Source organism: Mobula hypostoma, chromosome 7 (genome assembly GCF_963921235.1).
Source record: "Mobula hypostoma chromosome 7, sMobHyp1.1, whole genome shotgun sequence".
NCBI classification, from domain to species: domain Eukaryota; kingdom Metazoa; phylum Chordata; class Chondrichthyes; order Myliobatiformes; family Myliobatidae; genus Mobula; species Mobula hypostoma.
In genome coordinates, this window is record NC_086103.1 from 84429381 (window position 1) to 84457246 (window position 27866).

Below are 27866 nucleotides of genomic sequence, written 5' to 3' on the forward strand. Positions count from 1 at the left end.
TGGGAGACTGAAAATGCCTCTGAATACCCCTGCCAGTTGGTTGGCACAGGTTTTCAGAGCCTTACCAGATACATCAGGCCCTGCTGCCTTGCGAGGGTTCACCCTCTTGGAAGACAGCCTGACATCGACAGAGATCACAGGGTCACCAGGCGCTGCAGGGATCCTCATAGCTGTGGTTTTATTCTCCCTTTCAAACCAAGCATAAAAGATGTTGAGCTCATCTGGTAATGAAGCATCGCTGCCATTCATGATGTTGGGTTGTGCTTTGTAGGAAGTAATTCCCTGCAAACCCTGCCAGAGCTGACGCGCATCCAACGTCGCCTCTAACCACTCTTGGAGTCGTTTCTTTGCTCTTGAAATAGCTCTCCGCAAGTCATACTTGGTTTTCTTATACAGACCTGGGTCACCAGACTTAAATGCCACAGATTTAGCCCTCAGCAGACTACAAACCTCCTGGTTCTTTCACGGCTTTTGGTTTGGGAATGCACAGTAAATTTTCAGAGGCACGCAATGTGGAATATAGTTTTACAGTACAGAAAATGTGCAGGCTGGGCAGGCAAGGTAATGGCAAACTTGACTGTGAGATCAAGAGTCTAACTTATCATTCAGGATGTCCATTCAGTAGATTTATAACAGTGGGTCAGAAGTTATACTTTACCCTGTGCTTTTAGTCTTTTGTATTGTCTGACTAATGGGAGAGGGCGAGAAGAGAGAATGCCCGAGGTTTGGTGGGACGGAGCTTTGATTATATTGGCTGCTTACCAAAGTACCTGGAAATATATGGAGGGAAGTCTGGTTTTTGTAATGTGCTGAACTGTGGCCACAGCTCTATACTGGTTCTTGCAGACTTGGGCAGAGTGGTTGCAATCTTGAGCTGTGGTTCACCCAGTAAAAATGTTTCCTATGGTGCATCTACAAAAATTGGTGAGGGTCAACAGGGACTTGCCAAGTTTCCTTAGCCTCCTGAGGATGTAGAGGTGCTACTGGGTTTTTTTCTGCCATGACCTCGATATGGTTAGGCCGGGGTAAGCTATTAGTAATGTATTACTATACATTGCCATGTTGAGACAGAAGTGAACAATCAGAGCTGAATCTTAACTTGGTAAACATCTTAGGAACAGGAAAAAGAATTAGAAGATGCATTAATAAGTCACATTACCTCAGCTTAGAGTTCAAATCCATAGGCATAACTGGGAGTTTATGTTAACTGTATAAGCAATGTGTATGCATTTACCATACAATTTACCAAACAAAAAATAAGTCTTTAGTCTATTTTTAATGGATTAATAAAGCAAACACATTCGCTATTTCTACACAGGGAGATCAAATCCAGACCTTTGCATATCAAAATCACAACTGTCCCCAGCTTGATTCCAATTCAGTGAAGCTCATCTTGTACTGAATCCATTTCCTACCAATGGTGTTTCCAACTACAATGTAACAACCTACCCCGGGAGGGGGGGAGATTAAATAGAAAATACCATACAGAACCCATTTCCTACCAACGGTGTTTCTAACCAGCAATATAACAACCTACCCCAATAATTATTTGGGGGGGGGGTTTAAATAGCAACTACCAACAAAACACTAAAAAAATGTCTGCTCTTTGATTAAAAGAAGAGAGACTTTAATGCCAAGAGGACTTTGTTTTATCTGTTATAAAAGACTGTGCCTTGTCATTGTGACATTTCTAAATATTACATTGTTCAATACTGCTCTCAAATGTCAGCTCAAGTCATGAACTATAGCATGAAGTCAACTTTCAATTTCAAGAGCTAACTACAGAAATAAAGTCAAACTAATAATTACCTTAACTTTTATAACACAAACCTAGTTTTACCACCTTAACAACACAGCACGATGGTCCAGTTTTGAAGTAAGGACTCCGTGTGGGAAATTAATTCTGTCTCATCAGGAAAGGTACACCACACATTCTTTGCAAAAACTGCATCTGCACACAATTTGCTCCCTGTTTCATATAAACATTAAGAAACTGATCTGATTGAACTTGACAGAATATCCAGTATAGGAAGTTCATTGTTTTCATCCGGGGAGATGGCTTGTGGTTTCCTTCAGTTATAAGTAGGAAAATTATTATCATGCTGACTTAAGCCATGGAACTCCCAACCATCTGCACTTACAACCTCCAGATGCTGCCATGCTCTAAAGAACTCCTTACTCCTCCATTGTCACTTTAAACTTCGCTTTAGCTTACTGTAAAGAATATTACTTGCCAAGTAACATAATTTAACTTACTAGACATTTGAATAGTACACAAATCCATTCCAAGTTGGCATTCCAATATTAGTCTGTTTACCAGTAACTAAACACCAAGACTGGAAGATCTAAAATAGTCGGATTACATATCAAAGGAAGTTAATGCTGTTAATAAATAGCATCCCAACGTCTGCACAGTGAGCAAAAGGTCACCAATGCAAATAAATGTGATTCCCCGCACCCCTCCCATACATTTCCCCTTTTCCTGGGGAGATGTCATGCACCCCATCAGTACGGTAAACACAGATGGCAGATAGGAAGGAAATCAGTAGATCATGTTCTTCTTATCTATTTGGTTTTGGTGTTAACTAGATTTACTTTTTGAACAAGACCTTACACAAGATTGTGGTGATTTAAAAAACAATATTGAGATGTACTGAGAGTTGTCCAAACTGGTCACTTTAGCAATGGCAGTGGACAGATGGAAGTTCCACTAACAATGGCTGTCAAAGCTTAACACAGAAACTTCTATCTTCCTAAGTAAGAACAGTACTTCAGAAATTTCTCCAACCTCTGTGACTGCTACCACCATAGAGAACAAGAGCAGCTATACCATAAGAACATAATAATCTTCAAACTGACATGAACATATATCCCTGTTCCTTCATCGTCCATGGGTCATGTTTAAATCAGTGAAATAGAAACTCCATTGCACAGGAGTGGCAGTGGCTCCAGAGAGTGCCGGACTCAGCCTGCTCAGTCACACTTACAGCTCTCCCCAGCGTCGAGAGCGTTCGCGGCTCTCCCCAGCGTTGGGAGCGTTCGCGGCTCTCCTCAGCTCAGTCACACTTACAGCTCTCCCCAGTGTCGAGAGCGTTCACGGCTCTCCCCAGCTCAGTCACACTTACAGCTCTCCCCAGCGTCGAGAGCGTTCGCGGCTCTCCTCAGCTCAGTCACACTTACAGCTCTCCCCAGCGTCGGGAGCGTTCGCGGCTCTCCTCAGCTCAGTCACACTTACAGCTCTCCCCAGCGTCGAGAGCGTTCACGGCTCTCCCCAGCTCAGTCACACTTACAGCTCTCCCCAGCGTCGAGAGCGTTCCCAGCTCTCCCCAGCGTCGGGAGCGTTCGCGGCTCTCCTCAGCTCAGTCACACTTACAGCTCTCCCCAGCGTTGAGAGCGTTCACGGCTCTCCCCAGCGTCGAGAGCGTTCACGGCTCTCCCCAGCTCAGTCACACTTACAGCTCTCCCCAGCGTCGAGAACGTTCACGGCTCTCCCCAGCGTCCAGAACGTTCACGGCTCTCCCCAGCGTCGAGAGCTTTCACGACTCTCCCCAGCGTCGAGAGCGTTCACGGCTCTTCCCAGTGTCGAGAACATTTACAAGAGGCAACATCTAAGGAAAGTACCATCCATCATCAGGGTTTCTTATCGTCTAGGCCACGCCCTCTTCTCAATGCTGCCTGTGGATTCAAGGTTCAACAACAGCTTCTTCCCCGCTGCCAACAGTTTCATGTACTGACCTAGAAAAACCTTAATACTATCTCAGACAATATTTCTCTTACACTCTCTCAACTTGTACTAGTGTGGTTATGTTTATTCTGTTCTTATGTCTGTCATGACTGCAATGCCTTGTTCTGCTGAAACACACTGGAATTTTCATAGTATTTGTACTGTGTATATATATATATATATATATATATATATATATATATATACACACACATACATACATACATACACACACATATATACCCGTGACAATACTTTGAACCTGAATTTGGACTTCAATATCCTGGAAATCCTGATCTAACCGTAAACTAGTTTCGGTCATTGAACTCTCTAACTCACACAGAAGACCGGGAGTGTAAGCTCAGTTCCAAAGTCATGAGTGTGCTCTATAACCTGACATTTCAGTGGGCCACTAGAGCAAAGCAACTTTCCTTCAGGCGGCAAAACAAAATCCATTTTTCCTTTCTCATTGTTTGTAAGTCAACCCATAGCACTATGGAAAGAACAGGAGGCTCTCCCAGTTACCATCATGCAATACTAACAAAAGGAGCTGCCTCACTGCCACATGTGGTGCCCTGGAAACAATTTTATCTCCCAGAATTCCAGATGTTGCTTCACTACAGCAATTAATTACCCTCAAGATTTTCTGTGAAGTTCATCAGAATATTTTCAGGGACTATAGAAATGCAAGTCTTCTGGAATTGGGCGGTGGTATACCCTGCTAGGTCATAGACTAAAATAACACAAACATATATTCCTGTTCGTTTATCGTTTTGGGTCATGTCTGAATCCTAGCCTGATTTGGAGACTCCAATGCACAAGAACAGAAGAGGCTCCAGAGGTCAGTTAATGTACAGATCTCTCAACAATCACTACTCAGTCCATGTTGGTTCAAGGCGACAACCTACTGTCATTTTGTCCAACCAGGCATTGGACAACAAACACCAGGTATCGTTACTCATAACCTACCTTTTCCCTAACTCACTATCTTCTCATCCTTTCACTGCAGCTAATTCTGCTTGAGACATTCATGAGATCATTTACAAACCATTCCACTACAATTTTATTGTTAAGTAAGTATTTATGGTTATCAAATGCATAAACAGTCAGTCTTACCTCAGACCTCCACACGTACTCAATACTACAGTGGAATGCTCAAATCCCTTCACGTTGCCATGGTAAAAACAGTGTGCCTAAAATAAAAGTAAACAACAGATAGATATTAATAATGGTGAAGCATACCAAGGCTTCACTTCACATGCTGCAGCTGCCTAGATGAATCTGGTCAAGTCATGATGATTTTCATCTTACCTGCTGAGACTCTCAGTGAGTTCTCATCACTGCCATCCCCACCCTATTTTCCTCTGACCTATTCTCTCTCACATACAGGAGAACTATGTTCATTCACTATTTGATCATCATTAAAATGCAATGCTATCAAAATCCTTACAGCCTTGGGGAACTTAGCACTGACTTTGGCTACCAGTTCTGAGGGATCTACGCATCTGCACTGGCAGGTCACGGCCTTACATGAGAACATAGTAAGGCCAGAGGTTTCTGAATGACAGATGTCACCATATCTGTCACAGCACCTCAACACTGCCTTCTAGGTGGAGCCCACTAGCAGAATGGCCTTGCTGAGACTCAGATCCTACATCGAGTCAAACCTCACATTGAGCTGTCCACTCTATAACTCTGAACAGGAATTTTTCATTTGCAGAAGTAGGAAAGATAAGTGTGCTTTAAAATGATCTTCAATAAAATTTTTTTTTAAATTTTAACTACTTAAATTGAATTTCGGAGCATTTAATGTCTCTAAATGTTCCAAGATATTTAACGATGTTTAAATGATTTGACCGATTTGACAGAGCTCATCCTCTCTTGCCCTCTCAGGCAATTCTGTCAAGCAGGTCCTCAGAAACATACTGCCAGAGGTCAACACGTGAACCCAGAGAGTCCAGGCATGGAGAGAGGGGGGTGTGCATCCAGGCCAGAAGATCTCTGCTTGCGGTGAAGGTAATGCCCACTTATCACACCAGAAATAATCAGGATACTTTAAGACCATAAGACTATAAGAGATAGGAAGAGAATTAAGCCATTTGGCCCATTGAGCCTGTTCTGCCATTTCATCATGGTGGATCCTATTTTCCTCTCAACACCAAACTTCTGCCTTCTCTCCGTTTCACTTCATCCCCTGACCAGTTAAGAATCTATCAACCTTTGCCTTAAATATACATAAAGACTTGGCCTCCATAGTTGCCTGTGGCAAAGAATTCCACAGGTTCACCACCGTCTGTCTAAGGAAATTCCTCCTCATCTCTATTCTAAAAGGATGCCTCTCTATTCTCAAGCTGTGTCCTCTGGTCTTAGATTCTCCCACTATAGGAAATATCCTCTCCACATCCAGCAGACCTTTCACTGTTCAATAGGTTTCAGTGAGGTCACCTCTCATTCTTCTGAATTCTAGAGAATACAGGCTCAGATCCATCAAACACTCTTCATATGACAAGCCATTCAATCCTGGAATCATTTTCATGAACCTCCTTTGAACCCTCTCTAGTTTCAGCACCTCCTTTCTCAGATAAGGGGCCCAAACTACTCACAATACTCCAAGTGAGGCCATAATCAATGTTTCATAAAGTCTCAACATTATATCCTTGCTTTTATATTCTGGTCTCGTGAAATGAATGCTAACATTGTATTTGCCTTCCTCACCACAGACTCAACAGGGAATCCTGCACAAGGACTCCCAAGTCCCATTGTGCCTCCATTTTTCATATGCCCTCTCCATTTAGAATATAGTTAACCCTTTCATTTCTTCTACCTGTATTCTATCTGCTACTTCTTTGACCATCCTCCTAATCTATAGGTCCTTCTGTAGCCTCTCTGCTTCCTCAAAACCACCTGCCCTCCATATATCTTCATATCATCTGCAAACTTTACCACAAAGCCATCAATTCCATTATCCAAATCATTGACATATAACAGAAAAAGGAATAGGTCCCAACACAGACCCCTGTGAAACACCACATCACTGGCAGTCAACCAGAAAAAGCCCCCTTTATTTCCACTCTTTGCCTGCTGCCAGTCAGCCAATGCTTCATCCATGATAGTACCTTGCCTGTAATACCATGGTTTATAGCTTGTTAAGCAGCCTCATGTGTGGACCTTGTCAAAGGCCTTCTGAAAATCCAAGTACACAACATCAACCAATTCTCCTTTGTCTATCCTGCTTGTTATTTCTTCAAAGAATTCCAACAGATTTACCAGGCAAGATTTTCCCTTGAGGAAACCATGCTGACAATGGCCTATTTTATCATGTGTCTCCAAGTACCCTGAGATCTCATCCTTAATAATTGACTTCAACATCTGAGGTCAACCACTGAGGTCAGACTAATTGGTCTATAGTTTCCTTTCTTCTGCCTCTCTCCCCTCTTGAAAGGTGATGGAGTGACATTTCCAATTTTCCAGTCTTCCATTCCAGAATATAGTGATTCTTGAAAAATCATTACTGATACCTCCATAATCTCTTCCGCCAGGTCTTTCAGAACCCTGGGGTGTACACCATCTGGTCCAGGTAGCTTATCGACCTTCTGACCATCCAGTTTCCCAAACACATTCTCTCTAGTAATGGTAACTTCACACACTTCATGACCCCTGACACCTGGAACTTCCACCATTCCGCTAGAGTCTTTCACCATGAAGATTGATGCAAAACACTTACTCAATTCATTCACCATTTCCTTGTCCCCCGTTATTACCTCTACAGCTTCCAACGGTCCAATATCCACTCTCACCTCTCTTTTTCACTTTATTCATCTGAAGAAACTTTTGGCATCTTCTTTAATCTTATTGGCTAGCTAACTTTCATATTCCATCTTTTCCTTCTTAATAACTTCTTTAGTTGCTGTCTGTTGGTTTTTAAGAGCTTCTCAAACCTCTAACTTCCCACTAATTTTTGCTCTATTATATGTCCTCTCTTTGATTTTTAAAATGGCTTTGACTTTTCTTGTTAGCCATGGTGTGCCATCTTGCCTTCAGAATACTTCTTTGGGATATATATATATATTTTTTTTTAATTTTTTCCTATCTATCTGTCTCTGTTGCCTTCCTCTTTGGGATATGGATATATCCCAACTCCTCTCCCATGCCTCAGTAATTCCCTTTACTTCACTCTAATACTGTTACATCTGACTTCAGCTTCTTCTTCAGTTTCACAGTGAATTCAATCATATTACGATCACTTTCCCTTAAAGGTTCTTTTACCTTAAGCTCTCTAATCAACTGCTGTTCATTGCACAACACCAAGTCCAGAATAGCTGATCTGCTACTGGGCTTAACTATCAGCTGCTCTAAAACACCATGTCATAGGCATTCTAGAAATAGCCTTCTTGAAATCCAGCACCAACCTGATTGTGCCAATCTACCTGTGTATTTGAAATCCCCCATGACTATTGTAACATTGCCCTGTTGGCATGCATTTTCTATCTCCTATTGTAATTTGTAGACCACGTCCTTACTACTGTTTGGGGGCCTGTATACAACTTCCATCAGGGTCTTTTTACCCTTGAAGTTCCTTAGATCTATCCACACTGATTCAACACCTACTGGCCCTATGTCACCTTGTTATAGATTGAATTAAGTAACTGAAATGTCTTTGTTAAGGATCTGCATAGGGATTCTGCAATAGGATTAGTTATAGAGACACAACAATGTTTTTCCTGTTCATAGACATCTCAAACTTTCTGCAGTATAGAGGAGTTTCCTCAGATTGTAACAAATCTCTGTTCTCTGTTCTTTCTCAAGTACAGGATAATGATGCAAATTTTCTCATCTATTCAAACACAATTGAAAATGCAATCTGTTTTGCAAATTTACAGTAAGATGATCATATTCTGCATGCATAAATGGAATTGTACAGGTTATATATGTAACACACCTCAATCACGTACTGTAAATGTACTTTGAGTTTAACTTTAGTAGCTGCATTTCACTGTCATTGGTAGGCCAGCCCTTACCCAGTACATGGAGTCACAACATTACAGGAGCTCACCTTACGGCCAGGGAAAGTGGTCCTTTCCTCTCCATCCTGGGTATAGTGAGTCTCAGCATAACTTGGTGCCAGCAGCTGCCTGAAAATCAGACAAAATTACATTTAACACATCAATAATATTGACAAGGCTTTGGCATATCAGAATTATTTTTCAAATAGTAGATTAGTTTCCTGCAAGTCTCTGTTTTACAAGAATCAAGATCAATCCCGAATCCTAGGTGTGTACTGAGGGAGTGTGATACTGTCAGAGACCCCATCGATTGGATGTGGTACTAAGCCTAGATCCTGACTGCTCTCTCAGATAGGCATGAAGTATGGCCTGGCACTACCTCAATAAACTGCTGGAGACCTGCCATTGGTCTCCAGTCCTCTCATCTGAATATGTACGTACATTTAATGGTAGGTATCTCTGAAATATTCTGGTTTGCAAAATTGCTTCAATTTTCCTTATTTACAATCATTATAGCACAATGTGAGACGAGCTTTAACATAAGAGCATAAAAAAGAGAAGGGACTTGTCCATTCAGCCCCTCACTCTTGTTTCAACATTCACCATGACCTTCTACCATAACTTTGTATTCCTCTACTATCTATATTTGCCTTGTACCAGCAAGAAGCTTTATTTTGAATAATCTGGGCCTCTGTAGCCTTCTCAGATATTGAACCCTGTGCATGAAAAAAAAACTCCCCTCATATCAGTGCCAAATGACCTCCCTCTTCTTCAGAGATTGCGATTTTCCTTTCTAGATTCTTAAGACAAGTTACTTATTTCACCTCATCCAGCTTGGTGAGTCCTTGTAAAGACCTTGTAATTTCCACTGAGATCTGTTTGAGTTTTTCTAAACTCCAGAGAGTACAAGCCTAATTTACTCAATCTCCCCTCATACGGCAAACTGAATATTTCTTAAACCAGTCCAATGAACCTTAGCTGCATTTCCAAAATGACAAGTATATTCTCTGTTTGATAAGAATACCAAAAGTATACACATTAGTCCTAGAGAGACACAGCATGGATACAAGCCCTTCAGCCCAGCAAGACCAAAGTGATCAACAAGGACCATTTTTACATGAATCCTACCTGAAGCCATCTTATTTTCTGTACATTCTTATCAACCTCCTTCTCATCTTCACACTAGCGGCAGCTTACAGTGTCCAGTTACCCTACCAACCCATGGAATGTGGGAGGAAACCAGAGCCAGAGCACAGGAGGAAACCCATGCGGTCATTATTTTTTTCTACAGCACATTAGAAAAATGGGTGTTGTGCAATGGTCTGGAGGTGATAAAAGAGCTTAAGGTTAAGAAACCCTTGGGGAACAGTGATCACAATATGATAGAGTTCACTTTGAAATTTGAGAAGGAGAAGCTAAATTCCAATCTGTTGGTACTTCAGTGGAATAAAGGAAATTACAATGGCATGAGAGGAGAACTGGCTAAAGTTGACTGGAAAGCGACACTAGCAGGAAGGCCAGCAGAGCAACAATGGCTGGAGGTTCTGTGAAAAATGAGGGAAGTCCAAGACAGGTATATTCCAAATAAGAAGAAATTTTCAAATGGGAGAAGGACACTACCGTGACTGACAAGTGAAGTCAGAGCCAAAGTAAAAGCAAATGAGAGGGCAAACAAGGAAGCCAAAGCTAGTGGGAAGATAGAGGATTGGGGAGCTTTTTAAAACTTGCAGAAGGAAGCTAAGAAGGTCATTAGGAAGGAAAAGATGAATTATGAAAGAAAGCTGGCGACTATACAAAGAAGATACTATAAGTTTTTTTTTAAGTATTTAAAGGGTAAGAGAGAGTTGAGGATAGATATAGGACCATTAGTAAATGATGCTGGAGATATTGTAATGAGAGATGCTGAGATCGCAGAGGAACTGACTGTGTATTTTGCATCAGTCTTTAGAGTTGAAGACATCTGCAGTATACCGGACATTCAAGAGTGTCAGGGAAGTGAAGTATGTGCAGTGAAAATTACAACTGAGAACGTCATCAGGAAGCTTAATGGTCTGAGGGTGGATAAATCTCCTGGACCTGATGGAATGCACCCTCCGGTTCTGAAGGAAGTAGCTGGAGAGATTGCGAAGTCATTAACAATGATCTTTCAAGAATCGATAGATTCTGGCATTATACTGGATGACTGGAAAATTGCAAATGTTAATCCACTATTTAAGAAGGGTGGGAGGCAGCCAAAAGGAAACTATAGACCTGCTAGCCTGACATCAGTGGTTGGGAAGTTCTTGGAATCGATTGTTAGGGACGAGATTACGGAGTACCTGGAGGCACATGACAAGATAGGCCAAAGTCAGCATGGTTTCCTGAAAAGAAAATCCCAGCTGACTAACCTACTGCAAGTTTTTGAGGAAATTACAAGCAGGGTAAACAAAGGAGATGCAGTAGACGTGGTGTACTTGGATTTTCAGAAGGCCTTTGACAAGGTGTCGCACATGAGGCTGCTTAGCAAGATAAGAGCCCAAGGAATTACATGGAAGTTACTAGCGTGGGTGGAGCATTGGCTGGTTGGCAGAAAACAGAGAGTGGGAATAAAGGGATTCTATTCTGGCTGGCTGCCGGTTACAAGTGGAGTTCCACAGGGGCCGGTGTTGGGACCACTGCTTTTTACAATGTATATCAATGATTTGGACTATGGGATTAATGGATTCGTGGCTAAATTTGCCGATGATACAAAGACAGGTGGAGGGGCGGGTAGCATTGAAGAAACAGAGAGCCTGCAGAAAGACTTAGTTTAGGGAAATGAGCAAAGGAGTGGCAAATGAAATACAATGTTGGAAAGTGTATGGTCATGCACTTTGGTGGAAGAAATAAATGAGCAGACTATTATTTAGATGGGGAGAAAATTCAAAATGCAGAGATGCAAAGGGACTTCGGAGTCCTTGTGCAGAATACCCTAAAGGTTAACCACCAGGTTCAGTCAGTGGTACAGAAGGCAAATGCAAATGTTGGCATTCAGTTCTGGAGGTACAGAATATAAGAGCAGGGATGTGATGTTGATGCTCTATAAGGCACTTGTGAGACCACACTTGGAGTATTATGTGCAGTTTTGGGCTCCTCATTTTAGATAGCATATACTGACATTGGAGAGAGTTCAAAGATGATTCACTAGAATGATTCCAGGAATGAAAGGGTTACTGTATGAGGGACATTTGGCAGCTCTTGGGCTGTATTCTCTGGAGTTCAGATGAATGAGGGGGGAATCTCATAGAAACATTACGAATGTTAAAAGGCCTGAACAGATTAGATATGGCAAAGTTATTTCCCATGGTAGGGGAGTTTAGGACAAGAGATCATGACTTCAGGATTGAAGGATGTCCATTTAGAACAGAGATGCTGAGAAATTACTTCAGTCAGAGGATGGTAAATCTATGGGATTTGTTACCACAAGCAGCTGTGGAGGCCAAGTCATTGGGTGCATTTAAGGCAGAGATCAATGGGTTCTTGATTAGCCAGTGCATCAAAGGGCATGGGGAGATGACTGGAAGAATTGGATGAGCCCATGACTGAATGGTGGAGCAGACTCGATGGGCTGAATGGCCTACTTCTGCTACTATATCTTATGGTCTTATTACAGGCCCTTCAGCCCACAATGTGGTGCCGACCATGTATCCATATAACCTACCCTAGAAACTGCCTCGAATTACGGTCACTTGGAGAACATGCAAGTTCCATACAAGCAGCACCATCAGGTAGGATTAAACCAAGGTCGCTGAAGTTGTGAGGTCAGTCCATCACGAGTAAAGCCCTTCCCACCATTCAGCACACCTACCCAGGACATGCTTTCTTCTTGCTGCTACCATCAGGAAGAAGGTACAGGAGCCTCAGGGCTCACACCACCAGGTTCAGGAATAGTTATTACCCCTCAACCATCAGGCCCTGGAACCAAAGTGGATAATTTCACTCAACTTCACTTGCCTCATCATTGAAATGTTCCCTGTTACGAGAATACACATAAAATTAAGATGTTTGCTGGCCTGGGCTAGCATCAGTGGCATCAGCAGTTGGTCTGCCACCTGCCCTCAGGGGAAGGAGAGATAAGGAACAATGGAGCAGCGTCTGGAGATGTGTAATGAAGGGATGTGGGAAGAAGAGCTGTCTGGAGCGGCTCCCCCCTTTGAACCCTGAACTGTTTGAAGTGATGGATAGGCGATACCCCAGCAGGGGGATAAAAAGGGACAGGTTCGCTAAGACAGACACACACGCCACCCGAGGTAACGAGACCCTGGAAGCGGTGCGCCTCTCACGAGTGGTGAGAAGTACCGGACAACGCACAGGGTGGAAAGGTACGATCAGCGGGAACCCGGTGTGTGTCCGCCCTTGCCTGGGTGCCGGGTTCACTGCAGAGGATCGACCGCATCTGGAGGAGGGGTCACAGTCGGTGACCTCAGGTGACATCACCAAGGACCCGCCCAAAAGCTGTTTGTGAGCCATCTCGCTGGTCTGTGAGCCATCCCGCTGGTCTGTGAGTGAAGCCGTTCTGAATGATGAGTTGTTCCTATTCTATCTCTCTCTTCCCCACCTTGTCCATCGCCATGACAACGATTACTGCGAACTGAACTACAAACTGGACTGAACTTTGAGTCATTTTGAAATTGGTCATTTACCCCTAGACAACGATAGAGCTTGATTGATGCGGTTATCTTAATTCTGTGCACATGTGCGTTTATCATCGCTGAACTGTTGCATTTATTATCCTTTCGATTAATGTGTTGCTTGTTTCTTTAATAAAACTTTCTTAGTCCTAGTACTCCAGACTCCAACTGAGTGATCCATTTCTGCTGGTTTGGCAACCCAGTTACGGGGTACGTAACACCCACAACCAATTGACTCATTTTCAAGGACTCTTCATCTCAAGTTCTCTACGCGTATTGTTTATTTATTTATTATTACTATTTCTTTCTTTTTGTATTTGCGTAGTTTGTTGTCTCTTGCACACCAGTTGAATGTCCAAGTTGGTGTGGTCTTTCTTTGATTCTACAATGGTTGTTATTCGATTATGGATTTATTGAGTATGCCCACAAGCAAATGAATCTCAAGGTTGTATATGGTAAGAGATATGTACTTTGACAATAAATTTACTTTGAAATGTGGTAAGACATACTTGCTTCTCTATTCAAATCGTCTCATAATAGAGGTCAACATAACATTTGCCCTTTTGGTCACGTGCCACGACTGCATGTTGGCTTTAAGTGACTTGTGTACAAGCATACTGAGCAAAACACACCATATATCTCACCACTTAATATACTCTGCTCTTCTGCTTTGTCCAACAAAATGGTTGACCTCTCATTTTTCCTTATGGCGTTCCATTTGCCATGTTCTTATTCACTCACTCCTTATTTCCATGAAGCCTCATTACAGCCTCCTCCATATCACAATCCCATCTAGGTTAATATCATCAGCACACTTGGCAATATAACATTCAGTCCCACCTGCTGAATAAGTGTCACATATTATTAATAGCTAGGTCCCAAGCTCTGAATCACAATAAAAACTTGTCTCAGCCCATCAGCCCGTGAAGGAGTCATTTGTTCCCACTCCATGCTTTCTGTCCACGAAATTCAGTCCATATCTGATTATCACCCCAATTCCACACTTACTGTGGATCAGCCTCCTTATGGAACCTGAAAAGTCTTCTGAAAAACAAATACATCACATCCAGCGGTTCCCCTCTGTTAGTCACATCACTAAAGATAAAGGGACAGTACAGTGGCATAGCAGTTAACACAATGCTTTATAGCACACCAGCGGTAATGTCATGGTTCAATTGCCTCTGCTGTCCACAAGGAGTTTGTACGTCCTCGCAGTGATTGTGCAGGTTCCTTCCAGGTGCTCCACTTTCCACCAAAGACATACAGGCTAGGGTAAGCAGATTGTGAGCGTTCTAGCACAGGAAGTGTGCCAACACTTGCAGGCTGCCCCTAACACATCTCCGACGCAAGCAGCACACTTAACCATGTACATTTGACAAAAAAATTTAATCTTCAAGTTTTTAAACCTTTAAAGGAAACTGCAGTGAATTTAATTTTCATTGATCCATGTTGACTCTGCCTAAATCTATTATCCTTTTCAAGGAGGTCTGTTATTATATCCTCTGCTAAGCATTCCAACTTTTCGCTATTATTTACTTCAGGCCAACAGGATAGTGATTTTCTCTTTTCCTTCTCCCTCTTAAATAGTAGTCACATTTGCCACACTGCCCTCCACAGGATCAACTCCAGAATCTTTACAATATTGGAAGGAGATAACCAAATATCCACTACCCCTACAGCCACCTCTTTCAAAACTCACAGATGTAACTCATCAAATGAATGGGACCTATGAACTTTCAAGCTCACCAATATCTTTTCTTTTGTGAAATATTGGATCCATCCTTATTCCAATCCATCTTTATTCTCATGAAATGCTTGTTTTCCTTTGGTACACACATTATTTACTTATTTACTGAGATAGTGCTGAGTAGGCCCAGTCCAGCAACCCCCCCAAATTTAATCGTAGTCTTTGGACTGTGGGAGGAGACCAGAGCACCCGGAGGAAACACATGTGGCAACGGGGAGAATGTACACACTCCACGCGGGCAGAGGTGGGAATTGAACCCTCATGGCTGGCACTGTAAAGCATTGTGCTAACTACTGTACTACCATGCTGCCCCTGTGAAAGCAAGCTTTATTTTTCTCCTATGCTCTTGGAATCGTAGTGACCATCACAACATCAATATCTGATCAGGCCAAAGACAATCAACTTTTGTTCACAGTCATTGAGCTCTCTTGTCAATAGTAACATTGTCCACGCTCACACACGAAAAATAAAAATCTGTTTGTGTTGTTGCTGAAGGGACATAGTGAGCCATTCATAAAAAAATCAAGTGGACTAGTAATGCAACAACCAGTCTCCAGTAATGCATTTCCAGTGCTACAGAGGCACATTGCATTGTAGAGGAGAATACCGACCTAAAGCCAGTGAGAAAGTTGAGAAGGGGCACAATTACTTTTACTTTACATTTAGAATTCCAAAGCAATTTGAATAAGTTGAATATGGCATACTACTTTACCTTGTCCAGAACAGCGAAAGCAGAGGACGTGATCTACATTTGAAAGGTGTTAAATTCAAATCCAGTCAGTGGAAACAATGCTGAGTGACTGAGTGGCTAAACAATTAGGGTTCCTAGGGAAGCAGTTAGTATTAAATCAAATATAATTTGCATAGATATAGTTCAGAAATAACATTTTGAAATGCAGAATAAGAGTAACTAGACATGACAAGTGAAATTAAGGAATAATTGGTTCCACTATCCCCTTAGGAAATCTTTGTCCTCTGCAGCATTGTTTCTGCAGATTAGTTTTCTCCGGATTAGTTTATCATTTTACAGGCCTGTGTCATGTCCCTTGGATTTACAACCCTTACAAGGAAAGATTTGACTTTAAATTTATGTCTCCAGCATTGGAGCTTTCCTGCTCAATTGCCTGGATTTGATGGAAACTAATCAATATGGATCAATTGTTATGATTAGTCATCATCTCCATTGTCATTGTATCATGTACTGACAAAAGGGCAGAAGGTAAAATGTGACCATTTTTTTTTAACCGATCTATTACTGCCGCTGTAAGAATAGATGGAGAACTGAGTCAGTTTACGAAAATCAAGAGAGGCGTTAGACAAGGGTGTGTTTTCTCCCCTGATTTATTCAATGTGTACAGTGAAACAACATTACAAAAAATAAGAGACATCCTGGGAATCAAAGTTGGCAGTGAAAACATCAATAATTTCAGATATGCGGATGACACTGTGTTAATTGCAAGTACGGAGGAAGAACTACTAACTGATGTAGTTGAAGCAAGTGCTAAACTGGGTCTATCTATCAATTGCAAAAAGACAGAATGTATGGTGATATCCAAAAAAAAGGAGAATCCTATCTGCAGGCTGAGAATAAACGGGGAAGACATAAAACAAGTACAGAACTTTTGCTACTTAGGAAGCTGGGTGACATCAGATGGCAGGTGCGACATGGACATCAAAAGAATAGGGGTGGCAAAAGACACCTTTACGAAAATGAAGAGTATACTGACCAACACTAAACAAGGCATGACAATCTGCCTCAGAGTACTGAAATGTTATGTTTATCCAGTTGTTATATGGCTCAGAATGTTGGACAATATTTAGCAACATGAGGAAATGAATTGTAGCAGCAGAGATGTGGTTTTTGAGGAAGATGCAAAGAATATCATGGATGAAATGAATATCTAACGAGGGTGTCATGAACAGAGCAAACACAAAAAGAGAAATAATGTATGAGATCATGAAAAGGCAACATAACTTCATTAGACATGCGGCTAGGAAAGAGGAGTTGGAATGCACGGTAATTATGGGGAAGATTGAAGGGAAGAAAGCAAGAGGAAGACAAAGACAAATGATGATGGAGACAGCAGCCAGAGAACTGGAAATGAATACCAATGCAAACAACAGGAATTCTGCAGATGCTGGAAATTCAAGCAACACACATCAAAGTTGCTGGTGAACGCAGCAGGCCAGGCAGCATCTCTAGGAAGAGGTACAGTCGACGTTTCAGGCCGAGGTCTCGGCCTGAAACGTCGAATGAATACCAATGAATTGATCTGCTTGACTCGAAACAGGAGTGTGTGGGCCATGGCAGTCAAAGCTCAAACTGGGCATGGCACCTGATGATGATGATGATCTATTACTGTGTTCTTAGCTATACATTGAAAGGAAAATGACATTTGCCTAGTGTGGCCTGTTAGTGAAGATCAGGTCAAGAAGGAGGTTAGTTAAATCATGTTCTGTTGAACCAGTTTTTTAATGATGCAGAACGGGTCAAGTGCACGAATGCTTGATCTTCACTCTGCTTAGTCACAGAGAAATACATCATGGAAACAGGCTGTTCAGCCCAACCAGTCTGTCTAACCAAGGTGCCCATGAAAGCTCATCCTACTTGTCCGTGTTTGGCCCATATCCCCCTCAACTTTCTGATCCATGCATTTTTAAATGTTGCTATTATACCCACCTCAACTACATTCTGCGGCAGCTCATTCCATATATTGTGTGAAGTTACTCCCAGCTCCCTTTTCCCTCTCACCTTAAACCTACACTCACTTTCTCTGGGAAAAGGGAGTGTGTGTGTTCAACTTACACACCTCGATAAGGTCTCAGTCTCCTATGCTCCAAGGAACAGAGTCCTAGCCTGTCCAACTTCTCCCTATTACTCATCCTTTTGTGTCCTGGCAACATTCAGTGTAGTAGTCTTTCAGTCCTTATTGAAGTCTATTTCAAATCCTTTACATTTGCACTGATAACAACCAAGAGACCTGTGCTTATGTTGAAATGCTCATGTCCGCATTTAGACATCTTCTAACTAGATCGCTTTTGGATGCGTAGTTATTGTGCATTTGTGGCTAAATGTATCAGAAATGGGCAAAGGAAATGTGATTGTGCATGATGCTGAAATATACTTAAGCTGCCAACAAGGTAGAGGGTGACAACCTTTGAAACGCAGTTTAAATTCCATTGCGTGCTAGTAGCAAAAGATGTGTGTGCGCACACACCAATACCTTAGCGGGAACATTGCATACATGCACCATTTAAAGTAAAAACTAATCCTACACCAGTTATCTCCTGGCTCCTTGTATTGCTTTCAATTAGTTTTAAAGTTTTGGGGTTAGAAAACGTAACAGGGAGAATTAAAGTTTCCGGTGGATGACCGTTAGCTTGAACTGGGAAAAGGCAAAAATCAAACAGATTGCGGAGAAGGGGGAGAGTGGAGGGGTGGAGAGAACAAAGACTGGAGACCACAGGGGATTGTATCACTGGTGATACAGATGAGAGAGGGTGGTACGGACTGTCAATTATAGCTAATCACTTGAAGACAGTGTAAATTGAGGGAGATCCATGGAAACAATGGGAAACAACACGAGAACCCCGAACACGAAATTGTATAAATTTGAACTAAAGCAGGAGGTTGGGAAGATCCTTATAGTCAGGGAGCATGTGTGGAGAGAGAAAATCAGAGTTAGCATAACATCTTAGTAGGTAGTGAATCTCCTATATTTGTTGCCACAGAGAGGCCACATCATTGGGTGTACTTAAGCCACAAAGACTGATAGGTTCTTGATTGGCAAGGGGTAAGGGTAGCATGAAGAAGATAGGAGAATGGGGTTGGGAAAAAAAAACAACCGTGATTCAGTGGCAGAGCAGACTTGATGGGCTGAATAGCCTAATTTTGTTCCTGTATCTTATGGTCTTATGTCCTAGCTTGATGACTAAAACTTGGATGTTATTTCAGCTTCTCATAATTTGCAACAACTTGCACCAATTGGGCATCTTTAAATGGTCCAAAACTATTTACATTATAATAAACAGAGAAGCAAAGTTATCAAGCCATCTATGCAAAGAGAATAAGTGTCCTAATGTACGAGGGATAATTGATAAGTTCGTGGCCTAAGGTAGAAGGAGTCAATTTTAGAAAACTTAGCACATTTATTTTTCCACATAGTCCCCTCCTACAGTTACACACTTAGTCCAGTGGTCGTGGAGCAAACGGATCCCTTCTTTGTAGAAGTCGGCGTCTTGGACCTCCAGAAAGTGGTCCACAGCAGGAGTGATTGATAATTTTGTGGCCTAAGGTAGAAGGAGCTATTATCTTCAAACTTTCTGCATTTTCACTCAAAGAGTTAAACTGCACGTGCATGTAACGAGAGCTATATAACTCATCTCCTTCTACCTTAGGCCACGAACTTATCATTCACCCCTGCTGGGGACCACCTGGAAGTCCAAGACGCTCTCGTTACATGCACGTGCAGTTCAACTCTTTGAGTGATAATAGACAATAGGTGCAGGAGTAGGCCATTTGGCCCTTCGAGCCAGCACCGCCATTTACTGTGATCATGGCTGATCATCCACAATCAGTACCCTGTTCCTGCTTTCTCCCCATATCCCTTGACTCCGCTATCTTTAAGAGCTCTATCTAACTCTTTCTTGAAAGAATCCAGATAATTGGCTTCCACTGCCTTCTGAGGCACAGCATTCCACAGATCCGCAACCCTCTGTGTGAAAAAGTTTTCCTCAACTCCGTTCTAAATGGTCTACCCCTTATTCTTAAACTGTGGCCTCTGGTTCTGGACTCCCTCAACATCGGGAAAATGCAGAAAGTTTGAAGTTAATAACTGACCTCCCTCCACCTTAGGGCACGAACTTATCAATCACCCCTGTTGTGGACCACTTCTACAAAGAAGGGATCCGTATGGTCCACGATCGCTGGACTAACTGTGTACATGTAGCGGGGGGGGGGGGGGGGAGAGACTATGTTGAAAAATAAATGTGCTAGGTTTTCCAAATTTGACTCCTTCTACCTTAGGCCACGAACCTATCAATCACCCCTCGTATAGTCAAGGAAGTAGACCTTAAGGGATAGCATGGGAGACAGCAATAGGCTGGTTCAAGGAGTCCACAGTGGCAATTGTGGAAAAAATAAAAATGGGAGTGTAACAATAAAGAAGTGTGGAGATCTGGGACGGGCTGTAACTCTGGAGTAGATTTCAGAAATATGAAGTGATCAGATTCAGAGGAGTTTGAAAAGAAAGATGAAAATGTTCTAAATAAAGCATTCAGGAACTTAATGACAAATCAAGAATGAGGAATGAAAGGTCTTGGTGTAAGTTACATACTAGGTCAGTGATAAATGAGTTAAACTTTATGAAGGGCCAAAGGTGGGAGGCTAACAGTAGAATAGTTCTAACTATTGGTAACAACAAGGCAAATGAAGCAGAAAAATGTAATGAGGGAGAGAGACAGGCAGGAGTTTGAGGGAGATACAAAATCAAGAGATGAGTCACAGCAAATACTGTAGGACTGAGATCTTGAACTACCTAAAGCATGATTGGAGAGTAGAAAGACTGAAGACAATGATTGGGAGAAATTTCTGCTCATTTAATGCTGGATATTAGGCAAAGAGAATGGAAGATTAGGGAGGAAGGATAATGGTGCGGTGAACTAGAAGTGCAAAGCTGATAATATTGGATAAAAAAAGAGGATAGGGTTGTGGTTCAAAGTTACTGGATAGATCAGGTGATAGATTTTTTAAAAAAAGATAAAGTAATCTAGGAACATACATCAAAGTTGCTGGTGAACGCAGCAGGCCAAGCAGCATCTATAGGAAGAGGCGCTGTCGACGTTTCGTCAGGTCTCGGCCTGAAACGTCGACTGCGCCTCTTCCTAGAGATGCTGCCTGGCCTGCTGCGTTCACCAGCAACTTTGATGTGTGTTGCTTGAATTTCCAGCATCTGCAGAATTCCTGTTGTTTAAAGTAATCTAGGATCTACCTTGCCACATCAAGAGGTACTGTGAGCGCAATCAATTGACCAAAGTCACAAAAACATTGTTAATGTTTCTGAATGTAAAAAGCATATAGTATCTACCACTGGACATTTTTTCTTCATCTGGATTACTACAGCAGTGGGTTAGATGGGCACTGTGGCTTAATGTTAGCCCTGCAGTCATCACAGACTGGAAGTCCGAATTTGGAAGTTCAAGTGGACTTTAGGTAGTAATGCAGAGGTTCACCTCAATATTTCAAACAAATGGAATTTAAAGCTACATTGATAGCAAGTCATGAAAACCAGATAGGCACAGGATTCATCCTTGCATTGGGCTGATCTCAATCAAGGAAGAAGTAGGCCGACTTCAATCATCTTCAGTGTCATGAATTAGCAAGAGTTGGAGGGAGAGGGAAAGGGAAAGACAGAGAAAGAGAGCAACGAAGACAGAGAGTGAGAGAAAGTACAGGAAAAGAGCAAGAAAGAAAGGCACTGAATGACCCTTTCTTGGAGAAAGACCACAGAAGGTAAGAAGCTATTCCTAAATTGTTAAGTGTGCCTCTTCAGACTCTTATACCTCCTCTCTGATGGTAGTAAACAGAGGGCATGACCTGGATAATGAAGCTCCTTTGTTACATCTACTGGATGATAGCTAATGAAATGATGCTGTTCAAAATTACTTTCAAGTTCTCTGCCACCTCAAGCAACATCCACATGGAAGATTATTGCTAATCTTTCTTTTTCACTTAGTGGAATCCTGGAAGTGCTTACATAACTGTACAACAGAGGTACCTCGGCCCCATGAATTGCAGAAGTTCTACACTATGTCTCAGTTTCACTTTCTCAACAACACCTACACTTGAGTAATAAACTTGAACTTTGCCAGTGACATCCACATCACCAGGCTAAAACACAAAATAAAAACAGACAACAGTTGGAATGCTAAGCAGGTCAGCATTTTCTGCTTTTATTTCTCATCTCCAACATCTGCACTTACTTGCTTTTCCACCACACTAAAATGTCCCGCTCATGATCTTGAGGGTATTCATCTATGCATTCTGATGAGGATACAGGGGAATTGAAGATAAAACTTAGAAATGATACGCAAGAATTCCGATGTTACTCGTCTATCTCTAGGACAAGGGTTTCCAAATTTTTTTATATGGTAAAGACCAATACCATTAAGCAAAAGGTCCATAAACCCCAGGTTGGGAACTCCTGCTCAAGGAGAAGCACTTGGTTGAACGAGTGAAAGGAAAATAATGCCAGACTGAGCAAAGACCTTAAAGGGACAGACTATTTTAAATGATAGATAAATGTGCACCATTTTATAGCAGCTACAGTATAAAGCCATTGGCGCGTGGCCAAGTGGTTAAGGCATTCATCTAGTGATCTGAAGGTCGCTAGTTCGAGCTTTGGCTGAGGCGGCGTGTTGTGTCCTTGAGCAAGGCACTTAACCACACATTGCTCTGTGACGACATCGGTGCCAAGCTGTATTGGTCCTAATGCCCTTCCCTTGGACAACATCGGTAGTGTGGAGAGGAGAGACTTGCAGCAAGGGCAACTGCTGGTCTTCCATAAAACCTTGCCCAGGCCTGCGCCCTGAAAACCTTCCAAGGCACAAGTCTATGGTCTCACAAGACTAACGGATGCCTATACAGTATAAAGCCAAAGAAATAGTCCAACAATTTATATATCTCTTTTAAGTAAATACATTGTCAATACACTCTAGTAATCAGATTGCATGTTTTGTAATTTCAGGCATTAAGGCAATTTTATTGATGCATTAGGGTACTTTTTCAAGTTAGAGCTAGAAGTGTCATCTTTTACTCAGATCCCGAATTTTGCAAGCATTTATGCTAATGCTACAATCAACTCCAAGAATTTTCATTTCCACTTCCAAGGCAAACCATTTCTTTATAGGGGCTGCCTAAACAATAATTTTAAAGGGACAGGTTACATTAGGGACTGGAACATCACAATCCTTCTGGAACCATTTTAAATGAACCAACAGAATTTAGTTGTTGCAGTTCAAATGCTCTCAATGATTCAACCAACTGCCATGTTAAGAGTTAAACAGAACTGCTCAGGATTACTTTATTAAGACACAGATTGCTAAGCAGGAAATCCGGCTGAAGGTTTCTGGATGAATGAGTGCTCAGTTATAACAATGCCTATCTGCTGGATAAAACAATTTTACAGATTGCACAACATAGCTTATAATGATGTCTGTCTGTAAAGAAGAATAACTTAATTCTCCTCAATATAATAAGGCTAATCTCTCTATCAATATCATCCTTAGAAACAAAACAGTGTTGGATTACAAGACATAGCAGCATTTTAAATCCCGATGATTTGCTTCATTTTGGGGTTTGTCTTGCACGATTTTAATTAGGTCATGAGTCTTCTTCTGAATCCCTGCAGTTTAACTGCAACTGAATAAAATTCTTCTGATGTAAAGATTAATCCAAACACAAAGAATGTGCATTTGTGCAGTAAGGTTTAAGATTTCATGACAAAATTCTTCACAACAAATGAAATATTGTGATAATGTAAGGAAAAGCAGCAGCTAATTTGGACTCTAGAAAGTTAATTAAATGACTTAGATGATAATTGGGCTGGGAACCAAGGCTCTTGTTTGAAGCAGTGTCTGAGATGGTAGGCAGAGCTCTGGCTTGATGTTTTATATGAAAGATAATATCTTTGACAACATAACATCTCCTCAGTGCTGCACTGAAGTATTAACCCTCGAGGTACCGGTTTTGTGAGGAAGGACTGCAATCCAAGGCCCTTCTGCCACTGGACACTGAGGGGCTGGGTCCTGTGAAAGCATACTGGAAACATATGAAGGATGTATTGTTCGAAGAGGCCACATGGGTAGCACTGGTACTTTTTACATGAAATGGGAAATAACACACATGTGCCAGTTCTCATTGAAGGGTCTGTGGTGGATGGGGTGAGCAGCTTCAGGTTCCTGGCTGAGAACCTCTTGGACCCAGAACTGATGCAACCATGAGAGTTTGCACCAGTGTCTCTACTTTCTTAGAAGGATAAGGAGTTTCGACATTCTAACAAATTTTTAATGAGATACAGTGGAAAGCATTCTAAGCATCACAGCCTGATACGGAAACTCCAATGCACAGGAATTCAAGAGGCTAGAAAGACTGGTAGTTTCAGCCAGTTCTATCACAGGTACAGCTCTCCCTCCTCTCAAGGACAGTTCACGGGTACAGCTCTCCCTCCTATCAAGGATGTTTCACGGGTACAGCTCTCCCTGCTATCAAGGACATTTACAAGAGAAAGTGTCTCAGGAAGGTGGCATGGATCATCAGGGATGCCCGCATCCTGGTCATGCCCTCATCTTAATGCTGCCGTCGAGCAGGAGGTACAGGAGCCAGAGGTCCTACATCTTAAGGTTCAGCAATAGCTTCTTCCCCATTGCCACCAGATTCTTGAACTGACCCAAAAATTCCTCAACTCTACCATAGACTATATACTTTATCTTTTCCTCTCTTTCAGTCTTGCACTAGTGTCATTATGTATATTTTGTACACACTTATGCATAAAATTTTAATTAAAGATTATGTTAATATATGTTTTTCCTGTCTGTTGCTGCAAAAAGCTTATTTTCTTGGCATTTATACCCGCGAATGTTTACCTGTGAAACAACAAACTTGAACTTGAGAGTATAAACTCAACAACACTATGAATGAAAATATTTGTATTTGTACATCCTGTACATATTATTTTTAAATAACCTTATTGTTGAAATAAAACTATTAATCCCAGATTACCCACATGAGTAAATCCAAAGCAACACACACTAAATGGTGGAGGAACTGAACAGGTGAGGTAGCATCCATGGAAAAGAGTAAACAATCGATGTTTTGCACTGAGACCTTTCACCAGGACACCTGTTACCTGTTCAAGTAAGAGTTGAATTTACAGGCTTCTCATTCATAGGCATGTAGGCTGCCAACTGAAATCAGAGCCCTATCTCTCCCACATTCCTGTCCCTAAACCTTAAGCTGATCCCTAACGACCCTATCCCCAACATCATCCCAAAGAACATATTTGAAAATAAGTCTGAGCTACAACCTCAGCAGAGACCACATCTCAGTATGTCTTTGAACAGACTCTGAAATAACTCCCATATTTCCTAAATTACAAAGTCCAAAGTTAATCATATGAGAATTACTCTCAGCAACTGTGAATTAGAGAGAGAATTATTTGTTCCCTTCTATTCCCTTTTGAAAGTTACTACTAAATCTGCTATGCTACCGAGCCTTTGCCAGAAACAAAATCAAGATCAGCTGTATTGCAACCTCTTCGCACAAATGCCACATGAAGGAGAGGAAACGCCGCCAATGAGCTGCAGAGCCCCATGAGCTAGTGTCCTCAGGGAAATAAATCTGAAGTAGAAAAAGTAAATAAAAGCAACTTACAACTTGGGAAGAAGCCACCCTTTGGCCGTGCTTTTGTTGGTTCTTTGAAAATCTGCTGATTAGTCACTATTGTTGGTCTTTCCCCATAGCTCTTTGATACTTTACTATTCCTGCTATGATTTGTAACTCCAAAACACAAAACTAATTGAAAGAAAAACATGGAGCTGGGAATAACATGTACTTTTTGTTTTTTACTTTAGTGAAGCACACTCTTATGATTTGGTGGCTTAATCAAGTCAAGTTGCTTTTTATTGTCATTTCAACCATAAACTGCTGGTACCGTACACAGTAAAAACAAAACAATGTTCCTCCAGGAGCCTGGTGCTACATGAAACAACACAAAACTACACTAGACTATGTGAGACAGCACAAGGCTACACTAGACTATGTAAAACAACATAAAAACTACGCTAGACTACAGACCTACACAGGACTACATAAAGTGCACAAAACAGTGCAGGGCAGTACAATAATTAATAAACCAGACGATAGGCACAGTAGAGGACAAATTACAATATAATAATAAATGATGTAGATGTCAGTCTAGTCTCTGGGTATTAAGGAGTCTGATGGCTTGGGGGAAGAAACTGTTGCACAGTCTGGTCGTGAGAGCCCAAATGCTTCGGTACCTTTTGCCAGATAGCGGGAGGGAGAAGAGTTTGCGTGAGGGGTGCGTGGGGTCCTTCACAATGCTGTTGGCTTTACGGATGCAGCGTGTGGTGTAAATGTCTGTAGTGGCGGGAAGAGAGACCCCGATGATCTTCTCTGCTGACCTCACTATCCACTGCAGGGTCTTGCGATCCGAGACGGTGAAATTTCCGAACCAGGCAGTGATGCAGCTGCTCAGGATGATCTCAATACATCCTTTGTAGAATGTGGTGAAGATGGGGGGGGGGGTGAGAGATGGACTTATCTCAGCCTTCGCAGAAAGTAGAGACGCTGCTGGGCTTTCTTGGCTATGGAGTTGGTGTTGAGGGACCAGGTGAGATTCTCCGCCAGGTGAACACCAAGAAATTTGGTGCTCTTAACGATCTCAACGGAGGAGCCGTCAATGTTCAGCGGAGAGTAGTCGCTCCATGCTCTCCTGAAGTCAACAACCATCTCTTTTGTTATATTCACATTCAGAGACAGATTGTTGGCTCTGCACCAATCCATTAGCCACTGCACCTCCTCTCTGAATGCTGACTCATCGTTCTTGCTGATGAGACCCTCCACGGTCGTGTCATTGGCAAACTTGATGATGTGGTTCGAGCTGTGTGTTGCAGCACAGTCGTGGGTCAGCAGAGTGAACAGCAGTGGACTGAGCACACAGCCCTGGGGGGGGGGGACCCCCGTGCTCAGTGTGATGGTGTTGGAGATGCTGCTCCCGATCCGGACTGACTGAGGTCTCCCAGTCAGGAAGTCTAGGATCCAGTTGCAGAGGGAGGTGTTCAGGCCCAGCAGTTTCAGCTTTCCAATCAGGTGCTGAGGAATAATTGTGTTGAAAGCTGAACTGAAGTCTATAAACAGCATTCGAACGTACGTGTCTTTTTTGTCCAGGTGGGTGAGGGCCAGGTGGAGGGTGCTGGCGATGGCGTCATCTGTTGAGCGGTTGGGACGATACGTGAACTGCGGAGGGTCTAGTGAGGGGGGCAGCAGGGTCTTCATGTGCCTCATGACCAGCCTTTCATACATGAAGTTGTATGCTATTCACATACTATTACACATAAAAAAGGAAAGGTACACCACTTCCGGAGTTTCTCCGGTTAGCGGACGATTTCCCTCCACACCTCTCTGACGTAGTGGGGAACTGCATATGAGGTAAGTTACAGCAGTGGTTTGCTATTGCCTTCTGCTGGGTGAGTTTACAAAGAGATCACCAGCTCGTAACCCAGCACGGATGAAAAGCGTGCAGGGGAGCTGGCTGGATAAAAACTTGGAACCTTTCGGCCCAAAGTCCAGCATTGATGCCACTATGCCAGCAGCCAGGTCTATTACACATAACACGTAATAAATCATGTAAACAAAGAATGCTTAATCGAACAATATATAATACACCATTACTTAAATATTAAATTCAGAACACTCCTCCCTGCTTAGCTATAAACTGCAACTCAATATAGAATGCATCTGTGCAAAAGTCTAAGGCACATATATCTAGTTTGGGTGCCTAAGACTTTTGAACAGTTCTGTATTTGTCAACATAGAGCGGAGAGCAAGTTCGTAAATCTGGCAGAAGCAAAGGATGTTGGGAATGGCAAGGGTGGAGTGCTGCAGGAGGGGGATGGAACAGGTGGCAGAGAAGCAGTGCCAGGGATGGGGATTGGCATGGGTG

General features: G+C 42.2%; 1 protein-coding gene across 1 annotated transcript in view; it reads right to left on the minus strand.

Moving 5' to 3' along the window:
* The window catches only part of adam19b (ADAM metallopeptidase domain 19b), a 199658-nt gene that overhangs the window by 69172 nt on the left and 102620 nt on the right, over nt 1–27866 (minus strand). The window contains exons 4-5 of the mRNA XM_063053687.1: nt 8778–8856; nt 4841–4917 (exon numbers count right to left, since the gene is read on the minus strand). Coding sequence (XP_062909757.1) covers nt 4841–4917; nt 8778–8856 — 156 coding nt within the window. The remainder of the gene's footprint in view (nt 1–4840; nt 4918–8777; nt 8857–27866) is intronic.